Source organism: Aquarana catesbeiana, linkage group LG10 (assembly GCF_042186555.1).
Source record: "Aquarana catesbeiana isolate 2022-GZ linkage group LG10, ASM4218655v1, whole genome shotgun sequence".
Classification (NCBI taxonomy): Eukaryota; Metazoa; Chordata; class Amphibia; order Anura; family Ranidae; genus Aquarana; species Aquarana catesbeiana.
The window spans coordinates 119,303,298-119,320,881 of record NC_133333.1 but is presented as its reverse complement, the minus strand read 5'-3'; the positions used below and the strand labels follow the sequence as shown (position 1 = coordinate 119,320,881).

At 43.7% G+C, this 17,584-nt stretch overlaps 1 protein-coding gene across 2 annotated transcripts in view; it reads left to right on the top strand.

Annotated features, from left to right (window-relative positions):
* Positions 1–16,209, top strand: part of NECTIN1 (nectin cell adhesion molecule 1) — a 489,765-nt gene extending 473,556 nt beyond the window's left edge. The window contains exon 9 of one of the 2 annotated variants that reach the window (XM_073602553.1): positions 13,786–16,209. In XM_073602553.1, coding sequence (XP_073458654.1) covers positions 13,786–14,007 — 222 coding nt within the window. In that variant the 3' untranslated portion in view covers positions 14,008–16,209. The remainder of the gene's footprint in view (positions 1–13,785) is intronic. The other variant, XM_073602556.1, reaches the window with a different exon arrangement.
* Positions 16,210–17,584: the final 1,375 nt, after the last annotated feature.

The following is a 17,584-nucleotide window of genomic DNA, read 5'->3' as shown; positions in this document are numbered from 1 at the left end:
ATAAAGGCATCCATGCATGTACACGGACTCTCGAGCAGGGCTGTGTGTGTCCATAGACACACACAGTACCAGTCCCCTGTTGCCTACTCACAGGAGTTTGACTGACAGCGCCAGGAGCCCATGGCTTTCGTTGCCCTCATTATCTCCCTATTAGACCAGGAAGTGAGGAGGAGAGTGGTGACAGGAGCCTGGTAGGTGTTTATGGGTTGGGGGTCAATAGAACAGGTAATGGGGTGTTTTTTACCTGAATTTTTTACCAGTGAATGCATTAAAGTAAAAAACTTTTGGAATTTAGAACCACAATAAGCTGGCCATGCTCTAGTATATTTTCAAGCAAATATTGATATAAACATTTTCTGTTTGAACATTTTCAGTACCGGTACATTCTAAAGTTTGATAAATATCATTCAATAGTGCTTTAATTGCTTTTAATGTTTGATTTTGGAGCAAACACTATATACAGTCATGCTCAAAAGTTTGCATACCCTGGCAGATAATTGTAAAAATTTTGGCATTAATATTCAAATAATGACTGATCATGCCAAAAAAACTGTCTTTTATTTAAGGATAGCAATAACATGAAGCCATTTATTATCACATAGTTTTTTGGATCCTTTTTAAATCGTAATGATAACAGAAATCACCCAAACTACCCCGATAAAAAGTTTACATACCTTAGAATGTTAGGCCTTGGTACAGACGCAGAAGATGGCACACACAGATGAAAATGGCAATTAAAGCTTAATTTCCCACATTTGTGGCTTTTTAAATCTCATTTAATGTCTGTGTATAAATAGTCAATGAGTTTGTTAGTTCTCACATAGATGCACTAAACAGGCTAGACACTGAGACATGACAAGGTAACAAGGTCATGAAACTTTACAAAGATGGAAAAGGATGTAACAAGATATCCAAAGCCTTGAATATGCCAGTCATTACTGTTAAATCATTTATTAAGAAGTGGAAAATTAGGGGCTCTTTTGATACCAAGCCAAGGTCAGGTAGACCACAAAAAATTAGAGCCACAACTGGTGGAAGAATTGCCCAGGATACAAAGAAAAACCCACAAGTAACCTCAGGAGAAATACAGGCTGCTCTACAAAAAGACGGTGTGGTTGTTTTTAAGGAGCACAATTCAACGATACTTGAACAAAAAAGAACTGCATGGTTGAGCTTCCAGAAGGAAGCCTTTACTGCAGTGGTGGAATTTTCAGGGTCGCAGCAGTCGCAAGTGACTGGGCCCTGTAGTTCTCTGCCACTTCAGGGGGCCCAGCGGCCGTCCGCCCGCCGCGTGAGGGGCCCACCTGACTGTCCGGGGGGTGTGTGTTTGTGTTTCACTGTGTCGGGTTCATGCCGTGGGGAGGGGGGATTTCACCCACTATGCCTGCCCTGAGGGGAGAGAGAAGTGCTGAGCTGAGAGACTATGTGGGCTCCTCCCCCACCTATCCAGAAAGAGAGACTGTAAGGGAGGTAGGGCGGACACTGAAGCAGACCAATTCAGTGAAGGCGGGGGAGGAGCTCTCTCCTCTGCGACTGCGCAGTGTGGAGTACCTAGCTACGGTGACAGTGTATGTACGGCCAGCGTGTGACCTGAGGCAAGCAAGGCATTCCTGGAGGAGGCAAGGATTATTTCTGAGGAGGGGGAATCGATCAATTGATTGGCGGTAAGTCACCATTTTGCACTCTAATTGATCGATCCCAACCTCCACCACCTCTGCGGCTCTGCCTCTTACTGATCCCATCCCCCCACCACCACCACTGATCTCATCCCTATCCCCCCATCACCTCTACAACAGAGGTGATGGGGGTTCGGGGGATAGGGATGAAATCAGTGTGGTGGTGGGGGGATGGGATCAGTAAGAGGTCCCCCTCCAGTACCACCCACCACCCCCTCCAGCACCAAGACCACCCCCCTCCAGTATCACAACCCCCCTCCACTACCACCACCACCCCCCTCCAGGCTGCACCGGTGACACAGGCTGCACTGGGGACATAGGTGGCACTGGTGGACACGGGCAGGCTGCATTGGTGACACCGGTTGACACAGGCTGCATTGGGGACACCGGCTGCACTGGGGACACCGGCTGCACTGGGGACACAGGTTGCACTGGTGACACTGGTGGCACTGGTGGACATGGGCAGGCTGCATTGGTGACACCGGGCGACACAGGCTGCATTGGGGACACCGGCTGCACTGGGGACACCGGCTGCACTGGGGACACCGGCTGCACTGGGGACACAGGTTGCACTGGGGACACTGGTGGCACTGGTGGACACGGGCAGGCTGCATTGGTGACACCGGCTGCACTGGGGACACAGGTTGCATTGGTGACACCGGCTGCACTGGGGACACCGGCTGCACTGGGGACACCGGCTGCACTGGGGACACAGGTTGCACTGGGGACACAGGTGGCACTGGTGGATACGGGCAGGCTGCATTGGTGGCACCGGGTGACACAGGCTGCATTGGTGACACCGGCTGCACTGGGGACACAGGATGCATTGGTGACACCGGCTGCACTGGGGACACAGGCTGCACTGGGGACACAGGTTGCATTGGTGACACCGGCTGCACTGGGGACACAGGCTGCACTGGGGACACAGGTTGCATTGGTGACACCGGCTGCACTGGGGACACAGGTTGCATTGGTCACACCGGCTGCACTGGGGACACCGGCTGCACTGGGGACACCGGCTGCACTGGGGATACAGGTTGCACTGGTGACACTGGTGGCACTGGTGGACATGGGCAGGCTGCATTGGTGACACCGGGTGACACAAGGCTTCATTGGTGACACCGGCTGCACTGGGGACACAGGCTGCACTGGGGACACAGGTTGCACTGATGACACTGGTGGACACAGGCAGGCTGCATTGGTGACACCGGCTGCACTGGGGACACAGGTTGCATTGGTGACACCGGCTGCATTGGGGACACAGGTTGCACTGGGGACACCGGCTGCACTGGGGACACCGGCTGCATTGGTGACACCGGCTGCACTGGGGACACAGGTTGCACTGATGGACACGGGCAGGCTGCATTGGTGACACCGGGTGACACAGGCTGCATTGGTGCCACCGGCTGCACTGGGGACACAGTCTGCACTGAGGACACAGGTTGCATTGGTGACACTGGCTGCACTGGGGACACAGGTTGCATTGGTCACACCGGCTGCACTGCGGACACCGGCTGCACTGGGGACACTGGCTGCACTGGGGACACTGGCTGCACTGGGGACACAGGTTGCATTGGTGACACCGGCTGCACTGGGGACACCGACTGCACTGGGGACACTGGCTGCATTGATGACACCGGCTGCATTGGTAACACCGGCTGCTCTGGGGACACAGGTTGCGTTGGTGACACAGGTTGCATTGGTGACACAGGCTGCATTGTTGACACCGGCTGCACTGGGGACACAGGTTGCATTGGTGACACCGGCTGCACTGGGGACACAGGTTGCATTGGTGACACCGGCTGCACTGGGGACACAGGTTGCATTGGTGACACCGGCTGCACTGGGGACGCAGGTTGCAGTGGTGGACACGGGCAGGCTACATTTTTAGCATGGAGAAGGTTGTTGTTAATATTTATTTTCATAACTTAATTCTGCATAAAACATTTAGGTGTTTTTCATGAGATAAGTTATGAGGGCGTGTTTGGGGGTGGAATTAGGGGTGGGGCATGGTAGGGGTTGGGTGGGGCAACAGATGGCAAGTAACCCTAGAGACCTGGCTAGTAGCTCAGGATTTGAAATTTCAATCATGCTTTTCGGGGGGGGGGGGGACCTTCATGATTTCTTGCACCAGGGCCCTGAGGTTTCTAGTTACGCCTCTGCTTTACTGCATCAATTACACAAATAAGCCAATGAGGCATGTCAATGTGTTGTTGGGCATATTGTAATGAGGCTTTTTGTGGAACTTGTACAGTAAAGGCTCCTTTCTGGCAACTTGAGCATTCAGCTCTTTTTTGTTCAAGAATCATCGTATTGTGCTCCTTAAAAACAACCACACCATCTTTTTCCAGAGCAGCCTGTATTTCTCCGGAGGTTACCTGTTGGTTTTTCTTTGTATTCCAAACTGTGGCAGTTGTGGCTGATCTCTTTCTTGATCTACCTGACCTTGGCTTAGTTTTAAAAGAGCCCCTAATTTTCCACTTCTTAATAAGTGATTAAACAGTACTGACTGGCATATTCAAGGCTTTGGATATCTTTTTATATCTTTTCCATCTTTATAAAGTTTCATTACTTTGTTACGCAGGTCTTTTGACTGTTATTTTCTAGCTCCTCATGGCTCAGTGTCTAGCCTGCTTAGTGCATCCATATGAGAGCTAATAAACTCGTTGACTATTTATACACAGACACTAATTGTGATTTAAAAAGCCACAAATGTGAGAAATTAACCTTTAATTGTCATTTTAACCTGTGTGTGCCACCTTCTGTGTCTGTACCAAGGCCAAACATTCCAGGGTATGTAAACTTTTTATCAGGGCCATTTGGGTGATTTCTGTTTTCATAATGATTTAAAAAGGATCCAAAAAAATATGTGATAATACATGGCTTAATGTGATTGCTATCCTTAAATAAAAGACAGTTTTTTGGCATGATCAATCATATTTTCAATATTAATGCCAAAATTTCACAATTTCTCCCAGGGAATGCAAACTTTTGAGCACAACTGTACTGTACACTGTTAGAAATTTGTTCATTGGGGAAAAATTTACAATTCAGTTTCTTCCAATTTTCTTGTCACTGCATGTAAAAACAAATGTCGATTTGAGCCCACTAATGATTAGAGAAATAAACAAACATTCTTAAAATTAAAGAAATTGCATTCAATTCTACGACTGTATGTTGAGCTTAACAGTGTCATTTCTCCTTCCTTTTGGAACATATGCTCTGTTACATTTTTCTGCTTACATTGATGGGGTTTTCTGACCAAAGGGATCCCTCCCCAAGTTTTACTGCCCATCCATCTTCTTTTACTTCCCATGCCTGTCAATCTTATCTCCACAACTTTCTTTCCAATACAATGATAAGAGCCTAATAGGATTGCATCTCTCTGACCCCAAACACACCACTGCTGAACCAATAGATAAGTACTGTATTTCCTATGCCCGAAATTCTGGCAGAATTAGAAGAAGCTCAAGCTACAAATCACTGACAACTCAAGAGGAAAAACATTAAGCTACTCTGGATTTGTACAGAGTAATGGCCTATTGTTTCCCCTAGATAAGGGATGAGCTCCTGTTTCTGATACAGACATACAGAACTGTGCAAAGGTTTTAGGCAGGTGTGAAGAAATGCTATAAAGAAAAATTTTTAAATATATATATTTTATTTTTTACTATTTTTATCAATTTACAAAATGCAAAGTGAGTGAACAGAAGAAAAATATAAATCAAATCAATATTTGTTGTGACCACCCTATGGCTTCAAACCAGCATCAATTCTTCTAAGTACACTTGCATACACTTTTTTAAGGAGCTTGTCAGGTAGATTGTTCCAAACATCTTGGAGAACTAATCACAGATATTCTGTGTATGTTGGCTGCCCAAAATTTGTTGGTCTCTTCAAGTAATCTCAGACAGACTCTATGATGATGGTGAAATCAGGGTTCTGTGGGGGCTCGCTCCTCCTCTTCTCGAGTGTCCCCACGGAGAACCGCTTTCCATTGGGGGAACTAATGCGGGTGCGCTCCTGAGTCCTGCTGCTGCATCAATTGACACGGATAGCAGGACCCGGCCCTGCCCCCTGTGTCACTGGATTTGATTGACAGCAGCAGGAGCCAATGGCTCCTGCTGCTATCAATCTATCCAATGAGGACCCGAGACAGCGGCTGGAGCTGCTCTGCTTGTCTCTGTCGCTGGAACGATCGAGTTCAAGTAAGTAAAAGGGAGGGTCTGGGGGCTGCTGCACAACAGAAGGTTTTTCACCTTAATGCATACAGTAGAATACATTAAGGTGAAAAACCTTGAGGGTTTACAACCGCTTTAATGACATGGCTCAGTGGCAGAACTACCAGGATCACAAAGGTTGCACTTGCAACCGGGCCTTGCCGTCCCACCACTGTCAGGCAGCCCCAGCGGGGTCGCTGGCAGCAGGGCTCTGAGCTGAGAGAGTCTCTCTCATACAGTTTAGGGGTAACCAGGCTCACTGCAACATTTCACTCTTTCTGATTAAATCATCAGTCTAGGGTTGTTTTTTTATTTTATTTGAAGAACGTGGATGGGAGAGGGGAGGTATGTAATATTCCAAATTTCCTACTTGCTTGTATAAGGACACTTTACTTTACTCACAGTCTCTGTGAATAGTGTGTAAGGAGGCTCAAGTACGGGAAGTGTTACTAAGTCCTCTCTTTGAAAGCTAACCAAGGCAGGAATTCTGTAGGCTTGTCCACCCAGAGGAATACAGCACACAGTCACTAACAACCCTAGACTTAGTTCAATACTCACAATGCCTCAGGATCACCGGATGCCTCCTTCCAGGATCCACAGGACACTCTTCATTGAGCCTTCCAGACCAGGTCCCTAAATGAGGAATCCCTTAATAAGCTCCAGAAGAGATCCTAAGAGATAGGCCCCCATATCTATCACAGCTGGGATGCCTGTGAATGGCTGCTGATACCAGGATTGCTGCTGCAGGTTGGGGTAGTCATCCCCATCTGGACGGGTGGATGCCCCCCAACAGGGAGAAGAAGATACAAAATCCTGCTCTAAGTCTCAGACTACTTGTCTGCTTCTCCATCTACCTTCTGGCCACACCTTCGCAAGGATTGCCTGGAGCACAATAGATATTCATGCCGAGTTTTTCCTTGCCTATACCTCTATGTTCCAGAAGCCTCTGCAAGGCAGGGGAGAGCAATCAAACCTGTAGTCTGTGAGACCCAGAGCAGCCCAAAGCAATCAACAACTCCTCCACTGACTACAGAGGAGCCAAAAATAATTAATTTTGCCTAGCTTAGTAGCAACATAACTAGGAGGGTGCTGCATATGCAATAAAAATCACATCTAGAGTTCAGCTTTAACCCATGCTGTCACTCTATGACTGAATTTAAGAGCAGCCCAGAATTGGGTTTAAATAACAATTCAGGTTTAATTCTAGAGAACCAAGTATCTAAATTGTTATTCAATAGCAAATTTAACAGCAGCCAGGAGTTGGGGTTTAAAAAGTAACTTAAAGTGATTGTAAAGTCTCAGTAAATAACACACATTATACTTAACTGCTCTGTGCAGTGGTTTTGAACAGGGCAGCCTGGATCCTCCTCTTCCTGGGTCCCCCTTTGGTGCTCCTGGCCCATCCCTCCTGTTGAGTGCCCCTGAGCCGAGCTTCTGCTCCGTGTGTCCATTCAGACACAGAGCTGTGGTACGGCCCTGCCCCCTCTCTCTCCTCATTGGCTGGCTGACTTTGACTGACAGCAGCTGGAGCCAATGGCGCCATTGCTGTGGATCAGCCAGTCAGGAGGGATAGCCCCAGATGGCCGAGGCACTCATGGACATCGCTGGACAGAGATGGGGCTCAGGTAAGTATTAGGAGGGCTTAAGGGGGCTGTTGCACACAGAAGGTTTTTGATCTTAATGCATAGAATGCATTAGGATCAAAAAACTTCTGACTTTACAACCACTTTAAAGTTCAGTGAAGTTGCACTTATATTGTACTGTTCACTGTTACTGTATACCCATGTATCCCCTATCCAGGGAGATATCGCCCAGGAAGCTGCTTGTCAAAATCCTTTGTGCCAGACTCATGCATATGCAGTACACTTTTCATAATGTATACAGAGTTTATATTTCAATTTATCAACTTGGGTGCAACCAGCCTGCCGGATTCTCTTGCGATTATTGCTAGCGGCTGCTATAGCCACTAGCAATAATCACTGTCTTCTTCCAGAGGAGCTACATTCAAATGTATGGTTTGGGGCTTTCCCTTGGTGGGAGGCCTGGCCCCAGCATGAGTCGAGGGCCCTGGAAACTAAGCTAGAGCTGGAGTGGATACCCCAAGGTAACTGGGCTGAAGCAATTATCTTCTTTCTGAAGAGTGTCGTAGAGGAGCTGGGTAGCAGCAGATTTGGACATTGTAAGAAGGCTTATGATAGTCCTCTAAGTCACCCAGGGGTCTCCTATCACTGGTTGGGAGTATGGAGTTGCTACACTAAGCTGAAAATTCACTTTACAAAGTGAACATGCTCCAATTCTTTTATCAACCTCATTGAAAGGAATAAGAAGGACAAGCTAATCTCTAAAACAAAGTAATATTATTGAGACACATGTTGAAAAATATAAATTTCCTGACATAGCAATTAGAGTATGGTATGAACATTTGGAAAATGGTAAGGTTTTATGTTATAAACATAAAGGGACTCAGAAAAAGGGGCCATAATCAAATTAATAGGACATTGTAATCCTAACCTACCACACAATTAAGTGTAAAATACATTTTATAATATCTCCTGCCATGGTTATCCAAAAAATAATTGAAGTTAACACGAGGGTTGAGCTTCTTGGAAGCCTAATACATACAGTATAGATAGCCATAGATGGATTTTTCTTTTTGATCAAACAGCTGGCTGATCAGAAAAAAAATGTACAGATTTCTCCATCCACACAATCAAGCTGGATGAAGGACCTTTCCCCACTGTGCTATTGTATTGTGACAGAAGGACTCCTCCGCTGTCATAATACACAAATCAGCAGTCTGCCGCACTGATCAAATGTAAATTTTCCCACATTTCCGTTCAAGAAACGCTGACTGTTAAATAGATTTCTCTCTAGCAGGTACAGCCATAGATGGATTGAAATTTGTCTGGTCCCTGCTGAACCAGACAAGTTTCAATCCATCTTTGGCCAACTTATGTTTTACCAAAAAGAGTGTTATAGATCAGTGGTTCTCAACCTCAGTCCTCAAGTACCCCCAACAGGCCATGTTTTCAGGTTTTCCTTTACTTTGCACAGCTGCTTTAAAGCGGGGGTTCACCCACACCGCCAAAAAAAAAAATTAAATACTGCAGCTGCTGACTTTTAATACATGGCCACTTACCTGTCCCAGGGTCCAGCGATGTCAGCAGGCGACGCAGAGAACCCGCTCGGTTCTCGGCAGCTGCCGCCGCCATCCTGGGTGAGGGAATCAGGAAGTGAAGCGTCACGCTGCGCGTCCCAAGTGGTCCCCGCTCTCTCCTGGGAGCTGTGTGTTCCCAGCAGACAGCGCGGTGGGGACGGGAAGAGGCATAGACTCCCATGGGAGTCTATGCCGGAAGTGGGTGCAAATACCTGTCTTAGACAGGTATCTGCACCCCCCTCCCCCCTGAAAGGTGCCAAATGTGACACCGGAGGGGGGGAGGGTTCCGAAAAGCGGAAGTTCCATTTTTGTGTGGAACTCCGCTTTAAATCAATATCAATGACATGAGGTTGAGAACCACTGTTATAGAAAAAAAGACTGGTAGTTGGTGACATCATGACTTCTAGGGAAATGCATTCAACATATATGAATCAAAATATAGATTGTTTAGACCTGGGCCCAGTGAGCCATGACCTTCCCACCATTCAAATCCTCAATGCATAATGTGTTAAAAAAAGGCCCAGCTTTTCATAGAGGGAATAAGTGTCTTTATATATGCAGTGTTGATGATCCAAATGAACCAAAAGAGGGTTTATCAATTAAAGCCAGAGATGTGGAAACTCTGTTTCAAACCATAACAGAAGGCCAGAACTGAGGACTGTCAAAAAAAAGTAAAGTCAGTTCTGGGAAGTGAATTGTAGAAGTCTTTCTATCTCTGAATGCAGATACACTAAATGGAAAATTCAGTCTGTATCTTATTGCTTCTTAAAGGGGTCAGCAAGGTTTGCAAAAATCTGTGTTGTTGGAGGATGATCCAAGACAAGTCAAGCCAAAACTGTGTTCCATCAACCATAATTCATTGTATATTTCTTACTGCTTTGTGGTATCTCTTTTTTAAGTGAATAATACTAAACCGTACAAATGACGAAACAAGGTTAGACCGAAGACCATTGAAGGTGCAATCCTCTGCAGTCAAACAACTGCAAACTATTGGCCTAGAATGTTATTGAAAAAAGCCTGAGGTCCTCTTTAGCAATTGTTTACAGAACACTTCTGATCATAAATTTGTTTCTACATCCTCTATTGTCCTTAAGATAACAATAGTAATCTGCAGTTAGAGGCTGGTGGAGGGGGGCGTTTGGGGAAGTAGCTTAGTAACATCTTCTTTGGTCATCCTAAAGAACCTAAAGAATCCACCCTATTTGAGGAAGGGTAAATTCTGTGTGAAGGACTTTTTTTTAATAATATGTATCTAATTCCTCTAAGAAGTGTAGTTGTCTGCTAAAGTCTTCCTCATGATTAGGAAGAAGACTTTAAATGTGGCTGAATGTCAAGAGTCTTTCACAGATCCCACTTTTATTTTAGGCGAAACAGGTATATTGACAGGTCCCCTTTATTGGCAAGCATGCAATGACTTATCTCTGCATGTAATTGGCAGTGAATGAATCCAGTGAAGAGGGTGTCGAAAGATTATGCATCCCGTAAAGCAAACTCTTGTCACATGCCTGTATTGCAATCTTCGGGTCAATCTACACTAGAACAGAGAGTGACCTTCAGAAAAGTCCAGTGGTAGCAGGATTCCAACTAGGAACATGTGTTCTGACAAACTCACTGGATAGCCATTCAGCTTGCCATGACCCTCATTTAGTTGTGTCCAACAGGAAGAAGCAGATGAAAAATACTACTTATCTGGGTTTGTTCTGACATTACCAGGAACAGGACTTTTTCAAAATCCTAGCAAGGCTGTCCTATAAGTGTTTATTTCTGGGCAACAGCAGTTCATACATAGCCTGAAATCTTTTGTTCTGCTTTGCAGTTTTTCACTTACTCCGCAGCCCGCTCCCAACCTTTAAATAGAAAGCTATTACAGAAGTGATGTGTTAGAATTGCTAAACATAAGTAAATTAACTATTCCCACCTCTTTCTTTACTTGGTACTTTGATAACACACTTATATCACACCATTTTGATGTCAGTTATCTTCATTTTAAGTTTGTAGATTATTTAAAGGTTGACAATAATGAATGCACTGTCTTTATATAATTTAAGATTGTGTATTATGATCAGGAATTCACAGGCAAGCACAGCAGGCACATACAGTGCATGCATTCATTATTTTGCAAATGTTCTTTCAGCTGTCTAATTAAAGATAGATAAAAATTGGATTCTGCCATCTAGCTGTAGTTCATTATTTACAATAGTTCTCCTTAGCTGGAGGCACATTGCAAGAGCGATTTCTGTGGTTTGCCAAACCCCAGGGAAAACGTCTCATTTTGTCATATATTTATTGCTTTCTCTATGGTATTTTTTGGGGAGATTTCCTCTCATTTCCTGTCGAAACAAAAAGTGATGGGAAAACTCTCTGACAGGGGACACAAATCTGTACTTTCCTATCCCTGTGATAGCCACACTCCTGATGTTACAATGACAGAAAATTAGAAATTAGAGTTAAAGGATTTTTTTATTTTTCCCTATTCTATCTAAAACTTCCAAAAAGGTTAAGCTTTAAATCAGAGGGACCATATCTAGTCTAGGGGCTGAATTTTATTCATTGATACAGAGCTGCAGAGCCAAGGTACAAGCCATCATGTAGTATTTGCATTATGCCATGTTGGTAATGATACTAACAGGAGTTTATGTCTTCATTGGCATCTGGGTTCATTATGAGCCAATGATTAACAGAATTAAGAACTCCTACCATAACTTTAGCAGTGAAGAAATCGGTCATGTAGGTGGATACCTGTGTGAGAGGCTTGTAAACATGATGTTTGAGAGCAAGGTGCAGCATGGTGTGGTTGGCACAGAGCAATATATTATGGAAAGTTCCAACTGGGCCCAGCAGGTAGGCACAACCGTCCGGAGCAACTTATGAACTGTAACAGCAGTCTGCAAACTTGGAAGATGCTGAAATCTTTACAATGATGAGCAGAATGCGTTCCGGTCTGGTCTACACTCAAAGGGGAGGCTTCCTGAAGTGAGGTAGAGCCTTTCCATATCTCTAAGCACTTTCCATGTCAGACAGGGAACCTGTCCCTACTCTGGCAACTTGCAAAATGTATGCCACACCCGGTGGCCGGTTTCAGTGCCAGTAAATACACACTGCCAAGATCCAAGATGGCCACTAAGGTCACAGGGGCATAAGCATTCAATTGGTCAGCTGTTCCCCCTGTTGACTGCCGAAAATCATAGAGGAACCAAGTTCCTCGCAATTTCCTTCCCCTTCTGCATTGCCACTTCGGTCGAGTGCCACTTACAGTGGCGAGTACAGACTGCACCTGCCTACATATTAATCCTTGATTCCTGCACCATCGCTATAACCTAATGTGCAGTCCATGAATTAGAAAATAGATGCTTGCCTTCCACATCATTTTGGAAGCGTTAAGTGTAGTTAGACAGGTTAAAAGGTTCTTTTGATTTGTTACAGTATTACATTTTCTCCAGTGGATATGATTCATCAGGGAACTTTTAGACTAATGTGCAAGAGAAATGGACCACCCCAAATTGACTAAAAAACAAAAAACAAAAAAAAAAACAATAATTGGTTGCGCTAATATATGTCAACTGTAAGCAGTACTGTATTGTTGATTGTTTGATTAAAAACTGATTTAAAAAAATTGATTGATTGATTAAAAATGTATTAAAAACTGTGACCAGGGGTAGGGCACAAATTAAAAAAAAAATAGTGACCAGGGGTAGGGCACAAATAAAAAATAGCAGCAGAGAGTCAATAGATAGCTTTGTAAAAAAGGACTCCTGGTAAGGGTTCAGTCAATAAAGAGAGGGGGTAAGTTTCTGGAATCTGGGTATATTATCACAAACAGAATTACTGACACAATGCAGGAGGCAGCACGCTGAAGGGTAGAAGGCACCTTTTGGAGAAATACAAAAAGAAAACAAGCAGCACCAACCTAAGTGCAGTAGTATTAACATATGTTTTAATTAAAAGTAGAAATGCACTCACTCTGAGTAAGATAAAAGCAGGCACATCATAATATAGTCCAGTGGACAGTAGGATGGACAGCAGGGCTCCACGGGGACAATCCTCTAGCACTGTTTGTTGCGTCTGACGATGCCGGTGGCTTTCTGGTTTCTCAGGCTAGAACAGGCAGGGCGCAGGGGGAGATCGTCAGTCCCAGAGTTCCTTGTCGCGGTCGGATGATGCTATTTGCGTGCACGCGTTCCGAACATGCGTGCTCCTTCGTCAGACCTGGCTTTGACTAACATCTCAAAGCCATAGTAAGAAAAATGACAACTTTTAATAAATCAAGGAAATGTGGCAGATAATGGTAAAAATATAGTTTTCTATACAATGTTTAAAATTCTAAAGCAGAAGTAATATCTATTTAAATCAATTCCTTATAGGAGATTAGTATTCTGTAGGCTTATATAAAAAGAGAAGGCTTAGTAACCTATTACCACAAATCAACATCTTTTTTTTTGCTTTGACAACTTGAAAATGATCGAAGGTAAAGGGTGAGATCTTGTTGCTATGGTTACTGCACTTTGGTTATCATTATGGTTCTTTGCACTTTGTCTTTTTAAGTAACCTTGAAAAGTAATTTTAGTATTCTCCTTACCTACATTAAAAAACAAGAAACGATGGGAACACTCTCCAATATCTATTTAAAGCAAGAAAGTTGGAAATGTTTTTCCCATAAGTTTTGATTAAAATGTATATACATGGTAATTTCCCAAAAAATGTTGAGCACGTTTTTTTTTTATTTTTCCTGCAGATGTATGGAGAACATTGCACGGAAATATCGGCCGGTCACGAGTACCTGAATAATTGCTGCTCCCACGAGGAGGACTACCTGGATCAGTTACATCCTGGTTATGTGCCACTTTCATTCTTTATGCAGGACTCACATACCCGACAGGCACCAGAGTCTACCTTCTGTTACCCTGCAGCTGGCTCACGGGCACCATATGTATGTCCTAAAGAGCAATATGTTTGAATGTGTTCACCTGCTGGAACCCGCATGCCAGATCCAGTGACCTAGTTCCATTCAGTTTACCCTTACTCCCTAAAAAAGCCTGCTCTCTTTTACTTTTCGTTGTCAAAATGGCAAATGCCAAGAGATTGGATTGCCTTTCTGTTTAAGTGTCTGAAAAAGGACAGAAGTGTTCTTACCTAACATGAACACCCTGTGTATGGATGTACGAAAATGATAAATTACAATTGTAATTAGAGAAATGATTATGGATTTTAAACTGATATGTTTAATTTGACAAAAAGTAGGACAAAGGGACAGTATCATTTACTGTATGCTACGTTTGTGTTTTACAAATATTGGTAATTCTAGTTTTTCCTGCTATTTATTTATTTATTTTTAATTTCACAGTCCTTAAAATCGAACTATCCTCCTGTATTGTATATTGTATTCACTCCTACTCCTACCCAAAAAATACATATTTCTTTGTACCATACAAAGTCTACATAGAACTTCCAAAAATATATCTGTACATGTTAAATTATTTACCACAGTTTTGTATTGCCAAACATTCCAAAGCTTTGCATTGAAAGTTTTTTTATATTTTTGTTTTTTTTTCTGCATTGAAAGTTTATGCTGTGAAAAGCAGTCAATATTACAAAATGTGTTGCTAAAATGTAAGCTGTAAAGAAAGTAAAGTGCACAGGTAAAACGTTAGCTGCTTGCCACCCTATCCCCACTGCCGCCCCTTTCCCTTTTATCTTGGTCAATGGTAACCTGCCAGTACTCAGTTAACTTTTTCAGCACTGGATAAGAGAGGTTGCTTCTGCAACTTGCAATTTCAAGTGCTAACACAGTGCAAAAAATTACAAAATACAGCCACATGTCCCTCTAAAGCCCCTCAACTCTACTCATCCCTTTGCTATCTATATTATTCATAAGAAAAAAAACAGTTAAACATTTGCCCACGCTTCTAACCAGAAACATTGAGCACCATACAACACCACCTATTTTAAAAATTCACCTTTGGTAACATGTTACACCCGTAATTAGGGTGTAACATATAACTTGTTACCAAAGAGCACCTGCCTGCACCCCTCCAATCCCCTGCTGTGACAGCAGGTGGGGGATCTTCTTCCTGTAACTGCTGTCACAATTTTAAAAAGTCTGGCTGTGCAGGGCTCCACCCACACGGCCATACGATTAATTCACAACCACAAATACCGCCTGCCATCATGGCAGACAGCTTGTAGTTCTCAATGAACTGCGAGGGAGCTGGTGAGCACTCTTGTAGTTGATCTCCCAGTTCTTTAGTAACTGTCTGCCCAAACGATAGGTACAGGCAGACAGCTATACTGGGAGTCTACAGAATATTGGCATTGCAGCCACAATCTGCTGATCTCCAGTGCAATGTTCTACTGGCTCCAGGAAAAAATAAAATAAAAGCACATTTTTTTAACTTACAAAAATATGTGCATTTTTTTAAAAAGGTGAATTTAGCCTTTAAAGGCTGGGAGGGAAAATAACTATGTGCTCAAATGTGTTCCCTGAAAGGAAAATAATGTATTTTTGCTTAATCCCCCATTCCTGCTTCTAGTGTACTGTGGCATTTGTTCCTAACATCCCCTTGGATTCCCTGTGAAAAAACATTCCTGAGCTAATCCACTTTACTAAACTGATGTGTTAATTTTTTATTTTTTGCACAGATTTATTGGGTAAGGGTAAACAACTTTTTTTTCATTTTACATTTCTTCAGATGCTTTCTGACTTCCAACCTAAGCTAAAAATAATGTCATACACCCCAGTAGTCTTTATGGGCATTTTTTTCTTTAGTCCGGAGGAGGGGGGGGGGACTTTCTCAGCTAAGCACAACCTCCTGCCTACGTGCCTGAGCTAAGGGCAGATGGAGTCCAGGAAGTAAATGCTTCATCTGCACTTACTCAAAATGGCCACAGCTAGAAATGTTAGGGGTGTTTTTCAACATAATTTCTCAACATAATAAAGCATGGAGACATGAATGGATGGGCAATTTGCTTTAAATATTAAAAATATATTAAATAGCAATTTCAGTTTGTGGTCCTCAGATACAGTCCCACTTGAACACATATTGGCACATATATACACTGGCCAAAATAATTATTTGATCCCCTGCAGATTTTGTCAAATTTGCCCACTTACAATAAAATGAAGGGTCTGTAATTGTTATCATAGGTGTATTTCAAATGATAGAGACAGAATATCAGCTAAAAAACACATGATACAAATGGTATAAATTGAGTTGCAGTTCAGTGAGTAAAATAACTATTTGATCCCCTACCAACTAACAATAATTCTGGCTCACACAGACTAGCTACATTATGTGCTCATATGGTACACAGATTAGTTCTGTCAATTTAAGAAGGTGCTCATAACGACAACTTATTATGTGTATAAAAGACACTTGTCCACAGAATCTCTTTCTTACATTCAAACCTCACCATCATGGGCAAGACCAAAGAGCTGTCAAAGGATGTCAGGGACAAAATTGTAGACCTGCACAAGGCTGGAATGGGCTACAAGACCATCAGCAAGAAGCTTGGTGGGAAGGAGACAACTGTTGGAGTGATTATTTGCAAATGGAAGAAATACAAAATAACCATCAACCGCCCTCGGTCTGGAGCTCCATGCAAGATTTTGCCTCATGGGGCAAGTATGATCATGAGAAAGGTGAGGGATCAGCCCAGAACTATACGGGGGGAGCTTGTGAAAGATCTCAAGGCAGTTGGAACCACAGTCACCAAACAAACCATTGGTAACACCATACACCGCCATGGATTTAAATCCTGCAGCGCCCGCAAGGTCCCCCTCCTCAAGCAGGCACATGTACAGGCTCATCTGCTTTGCCAATGTACATCTAAATGATTCAGAGAAGGATTGGGAGAAAGTACTGTGGTCAGATGAGACCAAAATTTTGCTCTTTGGCATTAACTCTACTCGCCTTGCTTGAAGGAAGAAAAATGCTGACTATGACCCTAAGAACACCATTCCTACAGTCAAACACAGAAGTGGAAATATTATGCTTTGGGGCAGTTTCTCTGCTAAAGGTAGAGGCCGACTTTGATGCATTGAGGGGCCAATGGATGGGGCCATGTATTGTAAAATCTTGGATGAGAACCTTCCTCCCTCAGCCAGAACACCGAAGATGGGTTGTGGATGGGTCTTGCAGCATGACAATGACCCAAAGTATTCCACCAAGGCAACAAAGAAGTGGCTCAAGAAGAAGCACATTAAGGTTATGGACCTTAATCCTATAGAAAATTTATGGAGAGAGACTTTAAGTTGTCAAGTGACAGCCAAGAAACCTTAAAGCATTTGTTAACCCAAAAAAACAGCAACAACCTGATCCTGTTCCCTTAAAGCATGTTATACAACACAGTGCCTGTGCTGTGTCATTTGGCCCTCTGTAAACCCTGGCTGATCCTGCTTGACTATACCCTCCCCCCTACAAACAGACCACGATAATCATGGCTGCTAAGCCCCTGATACCGTGGTCTATTTGCATAATTCCGTTAGCCGCAGCTCTCCTGTCTGCAGCTCTCCCTGTCCTCTGTCCTCCTCCCCC